This window comes from Magallana gigas, chromosome 10, assembly GCF_963853765.1.
Source record: "Magallana gigas chromosome 10, xbMagGiga1.1, whole genome shotgun sequence".
Classification (NCBI taxonomy): domain Eukaryota; kingdom Metazoa; phylum Mollusca; class Bivalvia; order Ostreida; family Ostreidae; genus Magallana; species Magallana gigas.
In genome coordinates this window covers 8,898,839-8,922,491 of record NC_088862.1, presented here as the reverse complement: position 1 = coordinate 8,922,491, position 23,653 = coordinate 8,898,839, and the positions used below count along the sequence as shown (strand labels likewise).

The following is a 23,653-nucleotide window of genomic DNA, read 5'->3' as shown; positions in this document are numbered from 1 at the left end:
TTTCGAATTAGTTTATAATGTTTGATGCAATTCATTGCAAGGTTTATGCTTTGGAGTCTATCGGGGTCGCTTAAATTATTATTTTTTCTATCTTAGGACTGTTTTCTACTGTACTCGTTTTTTGTTGTTTTTTTTTATCAAGCAAACTCTTTCTTAATCTTTTCAGCTAAATTATTTATCTTTCCTTCTATTTCCTTTTTTTAGTGACCACTATGATTTCCTTATCTTTCTTATGCCTTCTCTTTCTAGAATACCTTTGTCATTTTTCATCACTTGCAGCTGACGTTTGCAATGTGTTCTAACGTACAACATCATTTCCTGGAGGCCAAATTCGCTACAAATCTTAGTCAGTTTGATCGGCATGCCTTATAATTTACTTATTTTAAGGTAGGATTAGGAACATCATAAAAGCAAATAGCAAAATGATAAAACTGAAATGGTTCATGACAACTTTAATTCTGATAATAAGTGTTCTTAGACCATGTCTATATAGGAAATCCGGAATCCGGAAAATGTCCATCTTCCTAAGTCGCTGCTGTGAAATGAACCCGGGCCTCCGCTTTCCGACTTGGTAAATACGACATCTCCAGTTTGCAACACGAGGATTGCAAATCCAGTAGCCATGTCTTCTTCCCAGTTGGATTCAGTGTCGACATGAATAGAGCCCTTGTAGGCGCCATTGTGAACCAGCTGCACAGATACCTCTCCATAATCACCGCTTTCCCCAAAAACATGCTCACCCGAGGCAAAGGCTGTGTAGCAAAACGCATACAACCCAGTTGATGGTGCAGTAAAGGCACCTGTATGTTTGCTGTAGCCACTGCCTTGATTTGTCACCTCAGTATCATACACAAATATGTGATTCGCACCTACTCTACCAAAATCTTTAGAAATGTAGGCATAAAATGCTACAGGATTATATGTAGTAACGAACCTGCGAACAAACTGGCTTTTGGAATCTGAAAGAAACAAAATTATATATATATATATATATAGAGGATATCTATATTGTGTGATTTTATATTTGCTTTATCCAACGAGTTGAAAGGTGTATATATTCGCGAGGCTTGCCGAGCGAATATAACCATTTCAACGAGTTGGATAAAGCAAATGTAAAATCACACAATCATAGATGTTCTATTTATCTCATACAATTTGATTTATATTATGAAGCTTTTGAGACAGTCCCTTATGTGACCCGAATTGTTGTTTTTTTTCAAAGATTAAAAACGATGATGCAACGTTGTGTTATGCGGCTCAATTGTGACCTTGCGCAATACAATTTAGTACGTCATTCCTGAGATAAATCTAACTGTTTTAATGTAAAGTTTCACTGAAATAAACCTTAAAATAATTTTTTAGCTCTAAATAGTTTTTCTTAGAGATTATTCACTTGATTAAATGGAAATTCCGATTAGAAGACGTGAATAATCAAGTTTGTTGACATAACGTTACACGAAGTTGCGAATGCTCGTTAGTTTGAATTGACTCGAACGAGGAACAGTTGTTGATGTTCTATAAAACAAACACTAGCCTTATGATTCGAAATTAAAGTGAATAAGGATGCTTACTGGTGGTGGAATAAACTTCTTATGAAACATTATTTCGGTAAGTTCTTGTATATATACTGGCACGCCAGTACACAATCAGAGCGCTGTTTTCATCGCGTCGTCAGGATGAACTCCTTGATAGTTAACGTAATTTGCAGTTTTATAAAAATCACAAAGCAAATTGAAAGTTGGAAGGGGGCTAAACTCATCAAAAATCTGTGGTTACGGTTGTGTATAACTTTTAAAATTGTGGTTACGGTTACGGTTATGAATAAGCCCCCCCCCCCCCCTGGTTCCGACGCCTATGCGACGCAGTTATGTGTTTTCCTTCATATTTGTAATTTAAATCTTTGACAAAATCCCTTTTATATCAATTTTTGTAGTAAATATAGTTATATTGAAAGTACTAGCAAATCTTCGTAAAAACATATAGATCTAGGTCACTGAAGCGTTGAAGCAAGGGGCTGTATCAAAAATAGTTCGGACCGGAAGTATTTGATATAGCATCACCCGTGTGATATAGCAAAGGTTTATCACACGGGTAATATACACCATACGTATGAGATAAATATATATATATATATATATATATATATATATATATATATATATATATATATATATATATATATATATAATGAATATAATTTTTAAAAAGTTGTCAGATATTAAAACAAAAAACTATAATAAAGTCATTATTTCGATTTTTTTAAACTGACATGCAATTATTGTGATCATTGTAAAATTAAATGCTCGTATTAAATTCGATAACTACGCAAGCCAGTAATTAAGACGAAATAATAAACAACAATTTACAAAGCTGCCACTGCACTTTTATACTCTTGGAAGAAATTGGTACCTCTCAGCTTTTAAACATGTATTAGACCCTGCATGTTATACCTTCATTGTGCAGATGCTCTTTTTCGATCATAGATAAGATGGTTTTATTTGGAGTGGACACGTCAGCTGGCCGTATATTAGAACTGTTTTGGTTTTCATATCTTCTTTTCAGCGTCACAACCATGCGTCGGAGGTTAGTGAGTTCCACCTCTTGTTTTCCAATAGTTTCCGACTGCTTTTCAATGGATTGGTTTGTTTTTCATTGACTTCGTTTAGTCTCTGTATCATCTGAAGCATTTCTTCCATCCGTTCTTCCATATGGACCCTTCATTTAGCATCGCTTGATTCTGGTAACGCGACAGCAACAGTTGTTGCAAAACACAGAATTACACACAGACTATAAGGACTATCCATGTTTTAAAATCTTTATATTATGTCTTATCTGTGCACGTATTAGGTCACTCTATAATATAATAATAACAATTTCTTATCATCCGAACATTATAAACACGATAGACTGTGATTGTACATGAAAATTATGTACAATAGTATACACATGTAATATTTCAGATTCACTTTAAGTCATTGATGCACTTCTAATCCGGTTTGTGCGCATTGCATAATTTTAAACTATAAAGGTACTGAGTAACGCGATGTTTGAAAATAGCAAAGAATCAAGATTTCCTTAAGAACAAATTCTTTTAAAGTCAAATATATATATTTATATAACAGAAAGCCGATTCAAAACTCTACCAGTTTCATTATAATCTTCAGGAGTTTTGAACAATCACCATAGATGTATCTATGGTGATTATTCAAAACTCCTGAAGAGTTTTGAATCGGCTTTCTGTTATTTTTTTTTATTTATTACTTGTGTGGAGAAACTTTACTCATTTTGGAATATATATATATATATATATATATATATATATATATATATATATATATATATATATATATATATATATATATATATATATACGTACTATTAGGTTCTTTTAATTGAGCCGATGTAGTTAAATGCAAAACAGTTATTATTACCGGCACATTGTTTAAATGCCGGTAGTGTATGTGGGGATTTGAATATTTGGCCAGAACTCTGTATTTCTAAGAGGGGGTGAGCAATGAGGCTCCTAGTAAATAATTAATAGAAATATGAATATTTATATTGTACTAAATTCTGCATAACTCAATTTTTAATACGTGTATCCTTCAGGAATACCCCTTTTATCAATTTACCCCCCCCCCAAATCAGAAGAAAATAAACATCTTTATTGTGCAGTATGAGTACACTTTTACCATCGAATTGTTATCCCACCTCTTTAATATACATATACAAAAGCACAAAGAAAAATAGACACATTCCCCACTCACATTCTATTGTTCATAAAAGAACAAATGGTCACAAATGTGAATGGATTTGTCGCTAGAAACGTGCTAAGATTCCACAGCTGTGTATCCCCCAAAAGTTTTACTGACACCTTTCACTGGGTGTGACTTTTAATTCACTCTTGTTCGACAATCACCATAAGCATAATAATATGAAATAAATAGCATCGTAAAAATAAAGGCTACTGATCAAGTTAATGAAATATAGTAGTCTCTTTACAATATTTTGCAATACGCCAGTACATATATGAGTTTCAATCCATTCCCTTCCATTTTTTACCCGTATTTTTTTTCATTTGAAACTCTCCCAAGCAATTATCATAAAAATGGGGGAGGGGGGGGGGGGTTAATTTAAACAGACAGTCAACTTAAATAGTAAAACTTTCTCAAAATCAACTACAATTTCATTTATTACAATTTTAAAAATGAACATGCATAGAAAAACATAGTAATGCAAAGTAATGCCATGTAATGCCAGCATTACACTAAATTTTGGAAAGTAATGCATTACATTACCATTATTTGTAATGCTAAATATGTGGCATTACACATAACTAGCATTACTTTGAAAACATGTAATGCATTGCAATGCATTACCATTACATTTGGCATTACCCCAAGCCTGCTTCCACGATTAATCTATTTACATGTTGCGTATCTGCAGAATACAAGTACTTTAATAGTGTACTGTATTTATACGGGTTTACAAAGACTTATTGTAATTAAATTGCCCTTAAATTGAGTTGTTTTAAAAATTGATTACTAGTGGAATTGTAGCTCTATAAATGATAATTCGAGATACTGGGCCCTATAATTAAATTATGCACAGATCTGGCGACTTATTGCACTTGCACACAAAACGATCACAAGTTTTGGGGTTTATTCTTTTATTCGCAGACAGGAAAGTTTTAATAGCAAGAATCGCAAGTTTTCTCCAGCAAATCGGAAAATGATGTCGTTACAAATAAAAGATGTCTATCAAATATTTAGGTTAAAAATAGTTCCATTGTAATGACGTAATAATGACGTAATAATGAAATTCTAGTTACATGTTTTAATTGTGTTAGCATATGAATAACTCTGTTCATTACAAAACAAAAGTATTAAATGAATGAACCAAAAAAAAGAGAAAAAATATCTATATCACTTTAATATAATATTTTTAAAAAATATTCTTCTAGGCGATCTGGAACCCGGAAAAAGACCACCTTCCCTTGTCGCTGCTTTGGAAGGAACCTTGACCTGCTTCTCTTGACTTGGTCAATACGACATCTCCAGCTTCCAACATGAGGATGGCGAATCCAGTGGACATATCGTCGTCATGTTCGGATTCAGTGTCAACATGACCCTTGTAGTCTCCGTTATGAATCAGCTTGACCGTAACCTCCCCATAATCACCGGTCTCTCCAGCAGCATGCACACCCGAGGCAAAGGCCGTGTAACAAAAAGCGTACAACCCATTGGATGGAGCAGTGAAGGCTCCTGTATGCTTGTTGTAGGCATTGCCTTGGTTTGTTATTACAGTGTCGTAACGAAAAACGTGATTCACACCAACTCCACCAAAATCGCTGGAAATGTAGGCATAAAAGGCGGCGGGAGTATTTCTTCTAGGAGAAACAGCTTGACGGATGAACCGATTTTTGAAGCCTGAAAGAAACATATGGCCCTCTAAAAGGAACATTACCAATTTACTATTAATGATTCTTTGCTTCTTGTGTACAGATAAACGTGTGAAGATTTTTTTCATAATTTTCATTTTGATCCAAATGTCCACAATTGTTATTTATGACAACTTTAAATTAACCTTTTTCCGCCATTATCGCATTTTTAGCATAAGCCTAACTCGGCTTGTTTTCAAGCATTTTTTTTTCGAGCGATTGTTTGAACAAATAAAATATTTTCATCAAAGATGTATCTATCTAGGACTTATAAGTGACAACAAAGAACTACAATGTATATATGATATCGGTCATATTTGGCCCCCATAGTGCGTCATTTGTTAAAGTGTTTTAGGTACATTAAATTGTTATGTTCTATTTTAGAAGAGTTGATATTACATATATTTTTTAATTATTTTTTAAAATTGTTTGCACTCACAGGCAGTTTATGACGTCAGAAATTACGCAATTTTTATAATTTAATCAAAATCATTCAAAAATTGATTTTTTTCTTATCTTTATTCTAATGGAAAATATAGAGTGACACTTTGAACAAGGAAAATATTTGTGTCCCTTATTAGTCTTGGAAAGATACATCTCTGATGAAAAGAAAAAAATTTGTTTGTTCAAGCATGCGCTCAATGTTTTCTGAAAGAAAAATTGTTTAAAACAGGCCGTTTAATGCTAAAAATGGAAAAATGGCGGGAAAAGGTTAACTTTGTGATGTCATATTTCTAAATTGTGGGCATTTGGATCAAAAGGAAAATTATAAAATAACTTTACATGTATATGTGTACAAAAAAAATCAAAGAATTACAGAAAAATGATGATGTTTACTAAGGGGGCCATTTTAGGCTAATATCATATATAGTTCATTGTTCTTATTCAAAGCGTCGCTCTATATTTACCATTCAGAAAAGATTTTTTTTTAAAATTTACTCATTGTCACGTCTGACGTCAAATACTGCCAGTGAGTGCAAATGAATCGAATAAATAGGTGAAAAAAAATATTTTGTTAATAGTTCTAAACAATTACACAGCAATTTGATGTACTCTAAGCACTTTTGAAAATTCAGAATTATGGGGGCCATATTAGGCCCATATCATATAATATTCCTTTAACAAACTTCAATATACCTTCGTTGTACAGTTGTCGTCTTTCCATTGACGATGGTAAGGTTCCATTTTTAGATAAACCGTTAAGCAGCCTTCCACTTTGTTGTTCCAAGTTATCGGATTGTCCTTCCAATGCCTTCACTCTTTGCCGAAGAGTCTCGATTTCCACTGCTTGTTTCTGAATGTCATTCGTCTGTTTTTTAAAGACTTCACTCTGTTTTTCAATGCGATTCTTATTATTCTGTATCGTCCGAAGCGTTTCTTCAAACTTCTCTTCTATTTGAGCCCTCCATTTAGAATCGACAGTTTCTCCATATGCTAAAGCAAAGATAGCGAGAAGCATGAAAACGCAGATTCTGTGCTGTTTGTCCATGTTATACCAGATCTGTAATGAAATGTACCCGCAAAATCTGAAAACAGCAGAAAACAGTGCACGTAGCTCTTAAATAGTTGACACATTGGGGATCTAGAAATTACCAAAGCCTAGTGATGTCAAATTGAAATGTTAGAAAAAAATTAAAAGTCGTTGTTACGAGATAAAAAGTCGTTATACTGAGATAAAAAGTCTTTAATATGAGTAAAAAGAATTCGTCATAACGAGATAAAAAGTTGTTATTAGAGATAAAAAGTCCTTATTACGAGATAAAAAGTCGGTGTTACGACTTTCAAAAGTCGTATAAACGACGTTATTATGACTTTCAAAGGCCGTATAAACGAGATAAAAAGTCTTGATTACGAGATAAAAAGTCGTTATTACGACTTTCAAAAGTCTTTAGTGCGACTTTCAAAAGTTGTATTAACGACGGTATTACGACTTTCAAAAGTCGTACTAACGATATAAAAAATCGTTATTACTACTTTCAAAAGTCATATTAACAAGATAAATAGTCGTTATTACGAGATAAAAAGTCGTTATTACGACTTTTTTCAAAAGTCGTTTTTACGAGATGTAAAAGTAGTTAAAAAAGTCGTTATCACGGGATATTGCTTTATATATAGTGATATAACAATCGTAGATGACCCTGAACATTTCAGCCCCCACGTTAAGAGCCCTTGATGTTTCTGATAGGTCCTAAATAGGCTTCCGTATATAACATATGTTCCCAAAAGAAACCATGAAGGCGTTTTTCCTTTAAACATAGAGATAAAACACATCTGATGGCGTTTGTATACAGGTGTACATGTATATATTACCTGCCTTAAGAAATAAACAGAAATTTAAAAAGTTCACCGGGATATGAAGTTGGTTGGTCACGTGATCAAATCCTGTGAAGCCCGAAAATGAAATATACATGTATATTTAGCGTTTCGCGATTTTCATGTTTCAGTTTTTGATAGCATGCAATATTGGACATACTGGTAAATTCTGTGTGAGTGGTTTGTTTTTAACAAAAGCAAATATGTGGACTGCTTTTCATACATTTATTTTTTATTCACCTTTGTCCTTCTTCCAAAATTAATCTATTTACATGTCGCTTATCTGCGATACAAGTATGTCAAGTACTCGAGTAGCATACCGTAGATATGCGGGTTTGCAAGTCTAATTGTAATTAAATTGACCTTCCCTTAAATTGAGTTCTTTTATTAATCACTTGCGGAATTGTAGTTCTATAAATGATAATTCGAGATGTTTTGCTCTACAATCATGCACAGATCTGGCGCCTTATTGCACACAAAGCGATTACAAGTTTGGTGATAGGTTTTGGGTTTTTTTCTCAAAACTGTAGACCAATTTTATTCGCGGACAAGAAAGTTTTGCAAGAATCGCAAACTTTGTTTTCTCCAGCAAATCTCAAAATAATGCCGTTGCGAATAAAAGATGTCTGTCGAATATCTAGGTTGAAAATAGTTTCATTCTAATGACCCAATAATGCAATCACAATGCCAATTAGGAAATTTAATTGTGTTTAATGTATTAGCATATGATTAACTCTGTTCATTGCCAAAAAAAATTAAATGAACAAAAACAGATTTTTTTATTTATATCAGTTTCATATAGCAAAAAAATAATATTTTCCTAAGCGATCTGGAACCCGGAAAATGACCACCTTCCCATGTCGCTGCTGCGGAAAGAACCTTGGCCTGCTTCTCTGGACTTAAGGAGGCCGATTTGGGTTTTTTTTGCGGAAAAACTACAATAGCATAACTCTTTATTTTTTAACCATATGTTATTTAAACCAACTCTAGTTCATTTGCGAAGGTTCATGAAAATCGACCGTCTTGTTCTTTTTAGGTACCAACTCAAAATAGAGGTACATTTATTATAGGAATATATAAGGAACTGTCATTTTCCGCACATCAAAGCAGTCTTAAAAAAATACTACAATAGCTTTTTTTCTCAAATTGTTATATATGATTAGCGATATCATTTCCTACCTTATATGTAAAAAACACAAAATTCTACCGTCTGGTTTTTAGTGGGGGCCATCTCAAAATATTAAAATGCACCAAATTTTGCTATATATTTGGATCATCACGGATGATGATTGGTATAATGGATTCATTCCAAAAATGAGGAAAATGTCCTCGAGGATAGCATCATTCTATATATAAAATTTCAACAGCGTACAATTTTATGTTATTTCTTATAACGTACTCCTACAAAGCTTCATTGTATCATAACGTCATAAAAGCGCAATAGCAATGCTCCCCTACCGCACAACGTAAAAATCGTGTTAAAAATAAAAAATTCCTTTCAAAATCTAAATATTTTTATCTGTATTTTGTTTATTGTGTTCAATTTGATAAATGATATCGAAAAAAAATCATAAGAAGTATAAATCAACTGTATTATATTAGAATGCGCAAAAACATGCGCAATGCAAACTAAAGTCGGCCTCCTTAATTGGTCAATACGACATCTCCGTCGTAGCGGAGTGGACCGAAACCATTGGCTAGCGAAGATGTTTCCAAATGGTATTACTCTTAAGTTTGTTATTTCATGACTATACACTGATCGATTGTTCTTTAGAAACTATTGAGATCAATTTGTACGAGTAGTTATAATAGTGAGAAAGATTAATAAGAAATCGCAGCCATCTAACTCATTTCGGAACTTTCGTGTCCGTTTAGGTAGCTGAATATGGATTTGTAGTTTACATTGCGTCGACAACTTCTGGTAGGCCTTCACCTCCTGTCGTTTTTGAGTGTCGGCAGAAAGCGAATAACACACAAAAAGTCCGACAAATCTCTCTAGGAGAAGTCTTAAGGTGAGAGATAAAAACACGATGGATGTTGTAGATAGAACTTGATGATGTCTTATGAAAGAAACTTCACGACTTAGCTCCATGTTTGTATGGTTTCTTTGTTCAGTGGTATTTTCAAAATGACCAGTGCATATGTGACACTCATAGTGTAGCCTTTATTTATTGGCAATAATAAAGCCTTTCTAGTCACTTTAAATATGATTATTTTTATTTTTAGGTAATATTTCGAAATGTTGTTGCTTTTTTGTTCAGTGATAATGGTATATTACATTTATATTTCCTAAACTGGCTAAAGAGAATATATTCAATAATTTGTCTTTATTACCATTGAGTGTTTACCATATAAACTCATTTTGTAAATGTGGAGTTATTCTTAACTTAAGGCTGTTTATAATTTTTACCTTAATGCATACACATGATAATGCAACTTTAAGAATTGAAGCATTTAGCAAAAATTCAAATATACTGTTCAAATTTTCATTTTTTTGTGGATTTTGGTGCCCCATGTTGTGTTATGTGAATGGGGTAGGGAAAAATAAGGTACATTTTGCGTAGCACCTCTACATATCAAATGTATGTTAATTCTTTGACAAAATAAAATTAAAGTCCATATATATCAATGGTTTTGTCCTTCGAACTCAGTTCTATATAGTGTTGTAATTTTTCCTACCTGCGTTTACTTTGGGGGAAGCTACATATGTATCCCAACCTCCTGCTGTGAACATTTGAACTTTAGATTATTCCTTTTTCCTGTATGCACAAGAGGTACTTTATATAGAGATAACAATTTTTTAAGGAGGAAAAAAGACCATTTACAAAGGGAGAGAAATGCCGCACCATGACTGTTAAACAAGTTCACACATATTTTAAACGCAGTCCAGTCCTGTTTGAGAAAATTGAAATTCAATTCACATGCCAAGTTCTAATCCAGATCTAGCCCATTATTTTTTTCATAAATTGCCATTTAATCACACTAATATAAACAGAGAGAGAGAGAGAGAGAGAGAGAGAGAGAGTATGTTAATATGTTTTTATATGCATTTCGAAAAAAAAAAAAATCAGAAATTCTACCATTTTGCATCAAATCGTGAATTTCAAAATATAAAATCCCTAATGCCGAAGTTTGATCATACTTTCATTCATTTATATAATCTGTCCAAAACATGAAAGCAATGAAAATGGCGAGATGTGCTTCTCGTGATTATATGCAAATATTAATTCCTCCAGTTTAATTAGGAATTTACAGCGGCAATGTATATAGAAAGTTACACAGTAAGAATATATATTAATGAATATAACTGATAATCATATGATGATTGAGTATGGTAAGTAGATCGACCATACTACAGGGTTTTTCAAAATTGTTGAAATGAAAAGGTAGATAAGACACTAAAAGATGCTTTTTATATATGTGATTTAATTAAACTACAGTACCGATCAGACCCAACCTAACACCAGAGTAAACCCCAACTAAACCCGGGTTTACTTTTTGAAAATTTGGGTCCCCACCGGGTTTACTTTGGGTTCATTCTGGGTATTTTGAAATTGCTTTTGAGGTCAACTGTATGCACTGAAGTGTGAAGCAGAGTAGTATTTTAATCTTACTATCCTACATGTATTGCCTATAATTCCTACCCCTTGTATATTCCGAATACACAGTTAGCGTCTGCTTTCAGGGGTATACTTCTGGCCGGGTTTACTCTCTGTGTCCACTCTGGGTTTACTTTGGGTTTACTCTGGGTCCACTCTAGTAAACCCGAAGTAATCCCAGGGTTTAGTTGGGGTTTACTTTCTGTTAGGTTGGGTCTGATCTGATCATCGGTACTGTATTATAGCACATTTTATGATAAGCCTTAAATGCATGAAACCAAATCTAAAAGCATGCAATTAATAGTGATGCTAAGCTGACTTTTGAAGGGGTGGTCAGAAACAGGAGATAGCTAGAGTGTAATTTGTTTTCATGTAAAAAGACATGCAGGTACACACAAATTAAAAGGTAAAAATAATGTATGGTTATCTGTTAGCTTTAAAGTGTGTTCTACTTTTTTGAAATATCCACCCTAATTGGGCTTATATGAAGTGTGGTATTAACCGTATTTTGTTGAGACAGATGACCAATAGTTTAATTTTGTGTCTACTTGTGTGTACTGGCTTATATTCTTAACAATTCAGATTCTAACCAACTTTTAACGAAATACATGTACCGGGTACTGTGAAATCATCATTGTTGGTGTCGGACGAATGTTCGTGGCTTCCGAGGGTAATCCTTGCACACGGAATTACATCCCCACGAACGTAGATACAAGCATTTGTTTAGTATTTATTTACTTGTACGAAATAGAAATTGCTACTGATGAAATTACGTCCCCACGAACCAGGAAAATTTTGGTTACCCACGAACATTTACCCCCACAATTAAAAATGATTTTACAGTATGCATATCCACCAAGAGAAAAACATTCTGACTGTTTACATGTTTTATGTATGATGTGCAGACATTGGTAATCTGCTTTTAAGTTACCACACTATACTTACGAAAAAAAAACCCAAAACAAATAAGCACAGCTCTAAATTAAAGAAACTAAAAAACTAACAACATAGGTTATTATAATAAATTACAAGTATGATATTTTATTGCAAAAATCTTCATACATAATTTGTAAATGACAAGTCTCATAAATTGTATATAATAGGGAGTGAAAATCAAGATTTGATTTGTTGACATAAATCTGCAACATATAAATTGCCTCATTTACAACTGCGCAGTCTTGCATCTGCTGGAAAGAATTTGCTGGTTTATACATTACTTTTATGTACTGGTACATGTATATGCATTCACTTTTTTGCAAGTACCAGTATATATTTAATATATATATATAGAATCAAGTGCATTGCACTTCTGTTCACGTATACAAATAAAATTAAAAATTAGTTTGTTCTAAGGGTAAAGGTAAAGCAACTGTCTGTGAACAAATTACCGGTATATGGATTAGAATTCTACTTATGACATATTTTAGTAAACATATCACATTTGTTGGGTGTGGGTTGGGGGGGGGGGGGGGGCATTTACATGTACAATTTTTTGCCTTTTACATGCATTTTAATTTTGTATTTAAAAACACCATTTTATTGTAGGCAATACATGTCAAACCAATTATAGAGTTTTCCTTTTTTTAAAGAACTTTTTTTGGGAGGGGTGGGTGGATGGGTTAGAGGTTGTTGGCCAATCCAGTTTCTTTTAAATAAGGATCAAATGATAAAAACAAATTTGGATATACATAATATATATTAGTATTTACTGTAGAATCATCGTTTGTTGTTGACCAATGTTCGTGGCTTTTATGGGTAACCCATTTATGAATTTACATACCTATGAATGCATATACAAGCATTTGTTTAATATTTATCAAATTATCTAGAACTTGCTACCAACGAAATTATGTCCACACGAACCAGGAAAATTTTGGCTACCCACGAACCCTGACCCTCGGAAATAAAAATGATTCCACGGTAGTTCTTTCAGTCAGTAATCACATGAGACTGAGTCCAGGTAGTTAGATTTGATCTGATCAGAAATCAATCAACCTCTCATTGATCATTGATTATGACAGAATTGACTATTTTGGCTGGGGAATATATATATACATATTTATTTAAAGTGACAAGTGTAAGCTTCTCTTGTGGAAATATGAGAGTACGGTGTATAGGAATGAAAAAATAAAACATTTGAAATTTGGCATAGCCATGCATTCCAGTGGTGAATAATGTCCAGTAGATGAGAGAGAGAGAGAGATTATTAATTACATGTATGCAAATATTATGGGAACAGACATCCGTGTTAAGACCACCACATGCATGTTAGTAAATGGCATGTGTATTAGATACTATTGTAAATTGTGTACAAACACTGCTTGAAAATGTGCAGATAGATGTATACGTACACATATTCACGTCGGGATTCTGCAAGTCACGTTTTTAACATACGGATATATGTTTGCCATTTAGTGTCAAGTGTACACACGTGCAGAATTTACGTGTACTTGGTGTGTGTGTGTGTGTTTACCGTCTCGTCGAGGTTTACGTTGAAAAATGTCGAGATAAAGACAGAGCTAACAATACACCGAGGTTTATTTAAACACCAATAATCTCAATACGTTCGAACTTTCAGACGTCTATTATTGCGGTTTTCAACTCGTCACAACCCTTCCTTCCAAATTAGTAAGCAAGGGGTGGGTGGGGTGAGACATTCATTATCAATTTTTGCTGACGTTGTACACTTTCGCGGGCTCTGTTGTTTGGGGAAAATCGTTTATGAATGTATTAATCGAAAAGTCACATAATTTTCGTTTACATAAATAAATAGAACATGGAATATCCCCGAAGAGTATATATACATTTTTATATGCCTATAGACATCTATAAACAAGACGGCCATTTCCTCGAACGACCGCTAAATAATTAACGAAAATATAAATGATGTTATGTCAGCAGTCGATCATTCATTTACGTAAGGTCCAAGCGTAGCCCCGCCCATTTTGGCGTGCATGTTCGCCATGCAGACTACGGTGGTTCCTAAAGTCTTCTACTGCGATCAAAACAATCCCACAAAATACATCTCTTCTTAATCAGATCTGTGAGGCATTTTATCCCCCGATTTCCTTATAAATTCGTCGTGTTAATATATCACCCTTGTTGATTAGCGATTGATTATGATATATTAAGATTGATTGAGTGGGCTCTCATTGGTCCGATTAGACACGAGATTTTCCCCCCTCGAGGCAGAAAGCACTTTCAACGTCGGACAATGCAAAAACACATCCACGTAGATTAGGCAATTATGATGAATTCAGATTTCAGAATAATTTTATACAGACAAACTATGTTTCAACGAACGTGATACGAACTCGGAATACACAGTGATATATTGTTTACTTTTTAATCCAGGTGTGATCCGGTGAAAAAAATAACAACATCTCGACAGACAGGTGTTGTTGAGTGTATGCGAGGCTCCAAGCGGGAGGCGGTGGAAATTCTTAGATCTCTAATGGATCCCTCGGTGGCGGAGAGTCTTCAAGCCTTGGAGCGAACTGCAGCATGGGTGAACCAGGTGGCCCAAATGCGGCAGATGGTAAGAGTTATCTGTGTATTGTTTTTAAACGAGCACCTGTTGAGTTGGATTATTAATTCTCTCTCTCTCTCTCTCTCTCTCTCTCTCTCTCTCAAAAACATTTAAAGCCTGGGATTGTTATGAAGTAGAGATCGAGGGCATGTAAAATACTAGTATACAATGGAATAATATCTTGTATGTGACAGACAACTTTTTTCCTATATTAATAGCTATGTCTGGAGAATTCCTTCTGGCCATGGCTGGTCTCACCTATAGCTGACTCACCTGTGTCATTGTCTGCTATGTTTTGTCACGAACACACAGTTTCTTTCAAAAGAGGTTGTCAATACCTCTTGCCATTTCTAAAATGCTTTTAAATTTTTTCTTACATTCCTAACTTTCCTCTTATCAATCACATTATAAATTCAGCAATTTTTGAAGTAATTAACATTGAGTAGATATTCATTTGTATTAATCATACTGATGGATGTGTGAAGTTTACAGTATATAATGTTTTCGTATAGCCTTACATACAGTGGTATAAAAGAACAATAGACAAAAGGCGAATCTATAACAAACATGTAATTTTTTCCATAAAGTTTCAACATGTTACAACAGTAAAAATAATTGTTGAAAAGACTCTGGCCAGTATAGGTACATGTATATTGAATTTTATTTCATAACTTAAAAAAAAAACTTTCACTAGTGGTAACAAAAAATATATCAGTAAGTTTTGGATTTATTTTCTGCAACCGAAATGATATACATGTAATTCAACTTCAATTGGATTTTTTGTGACAGTAATGATGAATAGCACCTCAAAATGGAATATATTGAATATATTCACTGAAATAATGACTTAACATCCTAAGGAAATTTTTGTGACACTGAAATCATAATTTCCGCCTCCGAAATGGATTTATCTTCAATCTTAGGAAGTTCTTTTTGTTTATTATTCAAAAACGGATTTTTTTCCCCAATAATATTAGTTTTCTTATAATGATGTTGCGCTGTGGTACATGTAGATTTAAATATGATACTTTACATTAAAAAGAATTGGATATTAGAACAAAAGAAGTTTTACTTCTAGTGTTAAATTAGCTAGGTGTTATATCACCCAAACTCACTATAAAAAAAAATTCTGCACACGAAAAGCTTTAATTTCAAATTAAATTTTTTTTTTTCTATGAACAGTCCAGTTTCCAGGACATCAAGGAGGATTCGATGGGGGACAGTAATCCGGACCGTGACGCTTACAGCGACAAAGACTTCGACGATATTCCGGACAGCTACGAGGGTCTACAGGTAAACTATGATAGGGAGACGTTTGAGTCGAGCGACGGAAGCCGTCAAGCTGATGCTGGGTCATCTAGTACGATGGTTAGTTTGTATTCAAACTAATGCAAGCTTCTGTAGTGTACAAGATATTTTGTTGCAAGCTTCTGTATCAGATATATATCAATGCAATGTTGTCTTATTTAGTTATATATTGAAATTGATCTCTATAGTGATGTATGGATCAGCTTCGCTAGCCAAGGGTTAACAATTCACTTTGAGCAGATCATAAACCCTTGGCTAGCGAAGATGGAGATATACGTCATGTAGTATGATGGTTTTTTTTTTTAAAACCAAAGCTATAAGCTTCTGTATTCGATATTTAAATGCAATATTTTCTTTTTTAGCTACTATAGAGATTGATTTTCTTGGGTAGTTATGCAAAGTCTAGTGTGATGGTTAGCTTTATAAGGTTTTATTATTCATGCTTGCATGCACTGTAAAATTTTGATTTTTTATCAGACGTTAGTTTTTGCTGGGGTATTAATTTTTAGAAATGACGAATTCTGAAAAATGATAGAAAAAGACTTTCTTTAAATGACCAGTACTGTAATTGTTGAAACAGTGATATTCTTTTCAATCTATATGGTATTATTATGCCTTCTGTCAGTTTGTCACTATATATTCAATACTCATCTATTTTCGCATAGTATCAAAGGATTTATATAGCGTAAGCACACTATGCCGAAATAGAGCACAGCGAATATTTTTAATGAAAATCTGTCAAGCGCCGACAGCGGGATTCGAACTCACGACGCTAAAATCATTGATTCTAGCATGAAACCCAACGCATTACCGCTACGCTAAATTGGCCGTTATTATGAACACCTGTATTTAGGTATATAACACGTAGATATATACGACTGACATCAAGCAATTAAAACTATTCATTTTTCAAAAAAAAAACTTCATTATTGACGGTAATTTTAAAGTTAAAGTTTCCTATAAACTTTTGAACAAATTGATTGAACATTTTTCAAAGAAATTCTACATGAGAATCACAAAAACGCTTTTTTAAATGACGCTTGATAAAGAATGTTCAAGAAAAAAAATTCACTGAGATTTCGTCTGCTAAACATTTCGAGTTTTCTCGGTAAGGCCAAACGTCTCTCTATTTCTTGAAAAGAACATAAACCTTTGTTGACTTTTTATTGTACAATTGATTACACGTAATTTGAAAAACAACAACAAACGCTTGCTTTTCCGGTGATTATTTTTAGGGACTTGTCAACACTCGAACGTCAGAGCTACTTATAGCAAAGCACGTCAGTATATTTAACAGTCGGCATAATAATAACAATAGTGTTGTGTTGTGCATGTACTATGCCTAAATAGTAGTCAGGGTTTGATACATAGTGCACTCGCCTCCGGCTCGTGCACCATGTATCAAAACCCTGACTACTATTTAGGCATAGTACATGCACAACACAACACTATTATATAAATATAGCAATAGGACTGTAGCTCCCGGTCTGAAAAAATTCGGATGGACGACCTGGGAGCTACAGTGCCTCCCATAGTAAAAAACTGCAATTTACTGCGCACAAAAAATGCGCTAGGTTTGGACTGATTAATCTCATTTACGATCACATTCTGTACAAATATTTAATCCCAAAAAATTCCTCGGACATTTTACCAAAGATATTGTCACTTCACTTGCCTCTGATATTCTTTTAAACAACATCCCCAGCCCTGTAAATTAAAGTGGTGCAAGTTTGTATACATTTAAAAATGGTGATTCTCGATTTCGACGTAAATTAACATACTTCATTTTCCAAGGTCGGTTATCATGTTTAAGAGAAAGTTTGAGGCAAGTAAAGTGACGATATCAGTAGTAAATTTGCTGAAGAATTTAATGGTTCTTATTATTTTTACAGAATTTGTGTGAAAATAAGGTTAATAAGCTAAAAACTAGCGCAATTTTTTGTGCGCCGTAAATTGCAGTTTTTTACTATCATGATGGAAGGCACTGTAGCTCCCAGGTCGTCCATCCAAATTTTTTCAGACCGGGAGCTACAGTCCTACAGCTATATGGTAATAGTAAGAACAAATTTGAGAAAATTTCTACCATGAAAACATTTCCAAGTTTATAGCATGTATACCTGTATGACAAATTTTCGTAAATGTCTAATGTGAATTACAATCATCAACATATATAATATTATATATATATATTTTATTTGAAATCAGCTTCTAAGGAAAGATATATACACAAAAAATTTGGTTTCAGTTAGAATTTTTGAGATGACATTTTTGCCTTTTTTTTAGTAATTGTTTATAGATCTTTAACCTTTAAAATAAACTGCAAGTTGCTTTAATTATGACTATTTCGTCCAGGACTTTGTGGATATTCCTGCCACCGTTCAGGAGTTCAAGGCCGCCTTGGAAAGTTCGGGGATCTCCCAGAGATTTGCGGCCAAGTTCATCATGGATTCCACCAGTCAGGGTAACCTCAGCTTCCTGCTGGAAAAAGGGAAATCCAAACACTGGTCAGAGCTAAGCTGCCGGGGACGACTACCGTACATCCGCATGAGAAGGTGGCTGGACAGCCCCGAGGAACAGAGGATCACCCTCAGTCAACTCAGTATGACCAAAGGTACAACCGCCATCTTTAATTTCTGTGCTTATCTCTCACATTTATTTTTCCATTTTATCTTCACCTTGATTGTTTTCTTTCACTTCTTTTTGAAGTATCTCTTAGATTTGTTTGTTCTTGTCGAATATAATTTCTATGTACATGTACCTCTTAAGTTATCTTTATCTTCTTGTTTCAATATCTCTCTGATTTCTTGTTCATGTCTATCTCATCCAATTTCCATACCTCTTATGTTAACTTTCTCTTTTTTTTTCTGCTTAAGCATTCAGTATTCATTTGAAATATTTACAGAGTTCAAGAAAACTGGTCCTAAGGATGGGAGTGGCAGGCGAGGAAAATTCACACTGTTTCAGCTGATGGTGCTGTGTCGATTTTTCGAGGAAGACCAGAATCCTTCTCTAAATACCAGGATGTTATTGGCCGAAAAACTTTTGGTTTCCCTAGAACGTATTACAATTTGGTTCCAGAATCAGAGGGCTCGGGGATTTCCTGCTAAGCGCGTATTGTGTCTCATGAGTGTTGATCGACAGAACGCTGAAAGTGAGAAAGCAGAGTTCGGTAGAAAGTATAAAAATATACAGGATGACATTCAAAAAAGGACACAGGCTCTGACTGGTGCACTTCAGAACATGGCTGGAACCACAGCGCCAAGCCCAACCTTGAATGGAACCGAGTCAAATCTTTCATCAAGTTATTTCAATGGATTATCGACTGAAACTCAGAGCCCATCTGCAGGGCCAAGAACAATGGATTTATCCTCTGCTCCAGGATCAGTACGTTCTCTTTCGGCTTCGCCGCATCTGAGTCAGCGATACAAGCCGTACGATATTCCGCCGGTGTGGGGAAATAGTGACAGATATGGAAACTTTACAAACTATCTGCTGCAGCAGACGACTAGCTCTGCCGGCAACAGCATTCAAAACCCAAATGTTATTCAGTCGGACGAATCAAATGCCAGTATGAAGAAGGAGTTAGGGGACCTAGGGATGAATTTGACACCAGGGAGAAATCTCCCAGAGAAAAGCTCGGGATCAACGGATCCAAGACCAGCTTTTCTAGTGCAGAATATGGTCAATTCTTCCAGTGTTTTCAGTCGGCCTTATCCTCACAATGCATATCAGTTAGGTAATATTGGACAAAATGGCGTACCAGAGAAAGAGGGAATAACAATGACCAAGTCGTCCGATTTTCAGATCCCGATTTCACCCGCACCAAAAATGTCTGAAATGGAAATGACCTCTTCAAAAAAACAGGAAAAAATAACTAATGGGAATGTTGGAAGTATTTCTGATCATGGTGATGAATCAAATGGACCCCAGTCTTTACGAACCATCGTCAAAGAAGAGCCAAAGGGGGACCAAGGCCACATAGGATCCTCCGTTTATAACAACCACTCTCCACCGACTAATAACTCCTCTTATGATTACCCAATGGGAAATCATCTCAATGGTCACGTAAATTTTGCGTCCATCAAAGTAGAAAACGTTGAAGATGATGCTAACATGTCAAAACCAGAGAGAATCACTGCAAGTCAGTCAGAGCGTTCTGGAAAAATAAACGGGGCTTACGAGAGGGCGCCATCATCTTCCTCACTGACGAATGGCAGAGCATTGAACTCTGAACTTGCTTCTTTGAAAAAAGAGGTGGATCGGTTTAATTAATTATTTAATAATTGATAATTTAAAAGTGGATAGATGGAGTTGCAAATCAGATGATACACTTCGTTTACCAAGGATTTTGGCATTAATTAAGATGGTTGTGTGGTAACCAAATGGTTAGTTACTGATATATATTCGCTTAGATGAGGATTTTAGTACTAAGATTATTGTGCATGTCATGTTAATTTCGACAGTGTTGTGTACTACAGTATTTGTAGTTGTCTTTTGAGTTTTAAAGTTGTAATCCATCATAGCACATAATTTTCATGTTTTTTTCTCCTTGATGATAAAGAGCTTGAAGTTCAAGACGCGATAACATTTTCTGGTACAAATTTTTGATATTGCATTATTTTTTTTCCTTAAGCAGTTACTAGTGTTAATTTGTTCATTGCTTCGACTGGAGGAATAAGTTGTGTGTCAAAATTATGCATTAATATGTATACCAGTATGCTCCAAACTCTATCTGAAGTTATCAATAAAAGCATCTTCATGATTACATGTAATAATTAAGTTAAAAATCAAACAAAACTTCACAAATACATCCCTCTCCTGTAATTTCACATTAAGGTACCTCACTACATCAAAACTTATGCTTTTAAAAAGTACACTACGTAGCAAGATGGCAATTAAAATTTTTTTTCATCAATCAATTTGGTTGAACAACACCATAGCTCAGTGGTAAAAGTACAGTATTGGGCTTGTGAATAAGTCATGAGTTCAAATCCGCCCAAGGTGTTTGTTTATACATGTATTTACTGAAATAAATTTTTGAAAATCATGATTTCCAAAATTGCTAATCTTTTCACCTATTTGACTTGTATACTTCTTATGCCTCATGCTATCTATCATAATCAAGTGCATGTAATTTTCTGCTAAACTGAGAAAATATTTCAAGGTGTAGTGAGCCACCTTAATTTTGATATTTCATTCACAGTGATATTCTCCTTTCTGATCATTTTTTGTACTTTATATCAGGAATTTATCCTCCATTCTTCAAACACGGTGAACTGTTGTGCTTAAAGTCTTACTAGTCACAATGACTGAGCATTTTTGTTATCATCTCAAAAGCTGCAGAATTCTGTTAACTCGCCCTAAGCATGCACACATGTAATATATCAGTGTTAAAAGAAATTATTTTAAGGTTGCACATCCCTCAGGTCAAAAAGTGATATTGTGTGAATGGGAAATAAAGTAACCCCTGCATTACAACATGTTTAATGAACAATCTCAAGGAAAAACAAATTGTCTATCATAGCTGAGGGGTGTACAACCTTAAACTGATGGAAGAAAAAAATGATATGATTACTGTATTAGTCTTGTTTGTTTAATGTTTGGATATTAAACTCCAGAATGAACAGTGCTGAAGAATGTTATAGAGCTGTTATTCAGTATATGAAAGATTATCACAATGTTCTTGTAGGAAACTATGTGTGGATCTAAAAAGGGGTTGGGGGTCGAGGAAAAACTCGAATTTCTTAATTTTGCTTTGTACCGTAATATTACCAAAAGTTATTTCTCAGAACCCTCCCCCCTTTTTTCTCCTCCCCTGGAAAAAATTTCTGGATCTGCACATGGAATTTGAGAGGAAACTTGACAATAACTAAATACATGTACACACGAATTGTGTTGGATTAATCGTCTGCGTATATTTGTAATGTTTGATAAAATGTGAATTTTGTATGTAGATCTGTATCAAAAGTTTTTTTTGGAAGAAAAAAACCCCCAACCAGTTTATTTGTATAGAATGATGCATGTATTTATGCCTAGTAATTTATTTCACTTTAGTATGTTTGTACCAATTTGTATTTATATATGTATGCCCTTGATGGTTGTGTGCCTATTGTTAACTATACAAAAAGTTTTATTATAAACTCACCCTTTTGATAGGTATAGTTTTTAATAACTATATATATCTCATTTTGTTAGTGTACTTGATGTGATACAATTTTACATGCAACAAAAAGCTGGAATTTTTTTTTGTAACAATCGCTCTTTGCTCAGTGAGCTTTTAAAGGTCAGATAGCAAGGTCATTAGGTCAGCAAGGACCCAGGTTCAGGGTCAAAGTTCAAGAAGCAGGACTTATGATAGTTTTCCCCATACTTGGCTATGTACATGAATATGAATGGATTAAAAAATTATGGCATTAAAAATTGAGTATATACCACAAATCTTGCATTGATCATAACACTGTTAACACTTATTTCTATCAGTATGTACATTAAAGAAAATTCTTTATGTAAACTTAGGAATGTACATTATATACGACTATTTGGATTCATATGAATGTAACTTCCTGTTAATTATTTAAAACATGTAGCATTTGTCGCCTATGTAAAATTTATTTAGTAATTTACTGAAGAATACATTACACAAGCATTTTAAAAAATCTATTCCAGTTGTTAGATCTGTTGAAAAGTGTAGGAAAAATACAAGTACATACAATCATGCAATATCCAATGCAGTTAATTTTTGACACTAACTGAACTCAGAAATTTTTCTATTTAAGAAATAAGGATTCATTCTTTGAGTTTAATGAGGTGATCAAATAGGGCCAGGAGTGATCAAATCCAATAAAGCCCGAAGGGCTTTATGATAGATTTATTCGCCTGACAGTATTTGATCACATCATTATATTCAAATGACTCTCATGATATTCAAATGACTCCTTGTTAGTTACATTTAAATAGATATTTATATAGATAAATATTTTTCACAATTTTACCATTAAATATTAAAATGATGGAATGTATTGGACTATAAATTACAAAATTGACTTGTAGTGTTTATCACAAAGACATTGGAAAATATAATTATACTGGTATGAACTATCCATATACTGGACAATGCTGCATACATTTATACTTTTATTTATTTAAGGTATCAGATAATTTTAAGAAGCAAAGTTTGTTATATGTGTACTTTCAGCCTATGTAAAAAACTGTGAAAAATCATGCAAATGTTTTGTGCAAAACAGCAATAACTTCAGCATCACACAAATTGAAAACCATTTTGTATTTGTGGTCACTGAATGGCATTTTCTAGATACATTTACTTGTTGAAATAAAGTATCAAAAGAAATTGGACTACTGTGTTAATGAATCATTTGAGAGTTCAAAAACATTCTTGCAAATTTGTTTCTATAATAATCTTTTATTCCCTCATTCTGTATACCGTAATTTTTCACATTATTTTTGACA

At 33.9% G+C, this 23,653-nt stretch overlaps 2 protein-coding genes across 7 annotated transcripts; one reads left to right on the top strand and one right to left on the bottom strand.

Moving 5' to 3' along the window:
• Positions 1 to 459: 459 nt before the first annotated feature.
• Positions 460 to 6,989, bottom strand: LOC105334007 (collagen alpha-1(VIII) chain). 3 transcript variants are annotated; one of them, XM_066073624.1, is made up of 3 exons: positions 6,575 to 6,989; positions 5,135 to 5,447; positions 460 to 673 (listed from the first exon to the last, which is right to left on the bottom strand). In XM_066073624.1, exons 1-3 carry the CDS (start codon positions 6,924 to 6,926, stop codon positions 475 to 477), a joined length of 864 nt encoding a protein of 287 aa, XP_065929696.1. In that variant the 5' UTR covers positions 6,927 to 6,989; the 3' UTR covers positions 460 to 474. The 3 variants fall into 3 exon arrangements, with proteins under 3 accessions (XP_065929696.1, XP_034309120.2, XP_065929697.1); XM_034453229.2 differs by having other exon boundaries at positions 5,135 to 5,426; positions 6,575 to 6,987; XM_066073625.1 differs by lacking the exon at positions 460 to 673 and having other exon boundaries at positions 4,913 to 5,447; positions 6,575 to 6,987.
• Positions 6,990 to 9,604: 2,615 nt separating this feature from the next.
• On the top strand, positions 9,605 to 23,539 carry LOC105334001 (uncharacterized). 4 transcript variants are annotated; one of them, XM_034453231.2, is made up of 5 exons: positions 9,605 to 9,762; positions 14,704 to 14,887; positions 16,061 to 16,171; positions 18,539 to 18,797; positions 19,089 to 23,539. In XM_034453231.2, the coding sequence occupies exons 2-5, from the start codon at positions 14,759 to 14,761 to the stop codon at positions 20,456 to 20,458; spliced, it is 1,869 nt and encodes a 622-aa protein (XP_034309122.2). In that variant the 5' UTR covers positions 9,605 to 9,762; positions 14,704 to 14,758; the 3' UTR covers positions 20,459 to 23,539. The 4 variants fall into 4 exon arrangements, with proteins under 4 accessions (XP_034309122.2, XP_034309121.2, XP_065929692.1 ...); XM_034453230.2 differs by having other exon boundaries at positions 16,061 to 16,246; XM_066073620.1 differs by lacking the exon at positions 9,605 to 9,762 and adding an exon at positions 10,281 to 10,299 and having other exon boundaries at positions 16,061 to 16,246.
• Positions 23,540 to 23,653: the final 114 nt, after the last annotated feature.

What these genes read in the sequence shown, in the direction of transcription:
- LOC105334007 (XM_066073624.1), bottom strand. Translation starts at nt 6,926, where the DNA reads ATGGACAAACAGCACAGAATCTGCGTTTTCATGCTTCTCGCTATCTTT. An exon ending in ACGACAACTGTACAACGAAG is followed by an intron (nt 5,448 to 6,574) that starts GTATATTGAAGT and finishes TGTTCCTTTTAG; the next exon opens with AGGGCCATATGTTTCTTTCA. An exon ending in AAGCTGATTCATAACGGAGA is followed by an intron (nt 674 to 5,134) that starts CTACAAGGGTCA and finishes TCACAATGGCGC; the next exon opens with CTACAAGGGCTCTATTCATG.
- LOC105334001 (XM_034453230.2), top strand. Translation starts at nt 14,759, where the DNA reads ATGCGAGGCTCCAAGCGGGAGGCGGTGGAAATTCTTAGATCTCTAATG. An exon ending in TGGCCCAAATGCGGCAGATG is followed by an intron (nt 14,888 to 16,060) that starts GTAAGAGTTATC and finishes TTCTATGAACAG; the next exon opens with TCCAGTTTCCAGGACATCAA. An exon ending in TCAACTCAGTATGACCAAAG is followed by an intron (nt 18,798 to 19,088) that starts GTACAACCGCCA and finishes AAATATTTACAG; the next exon opens with AGTTCAAGAAAACTGGTCCT.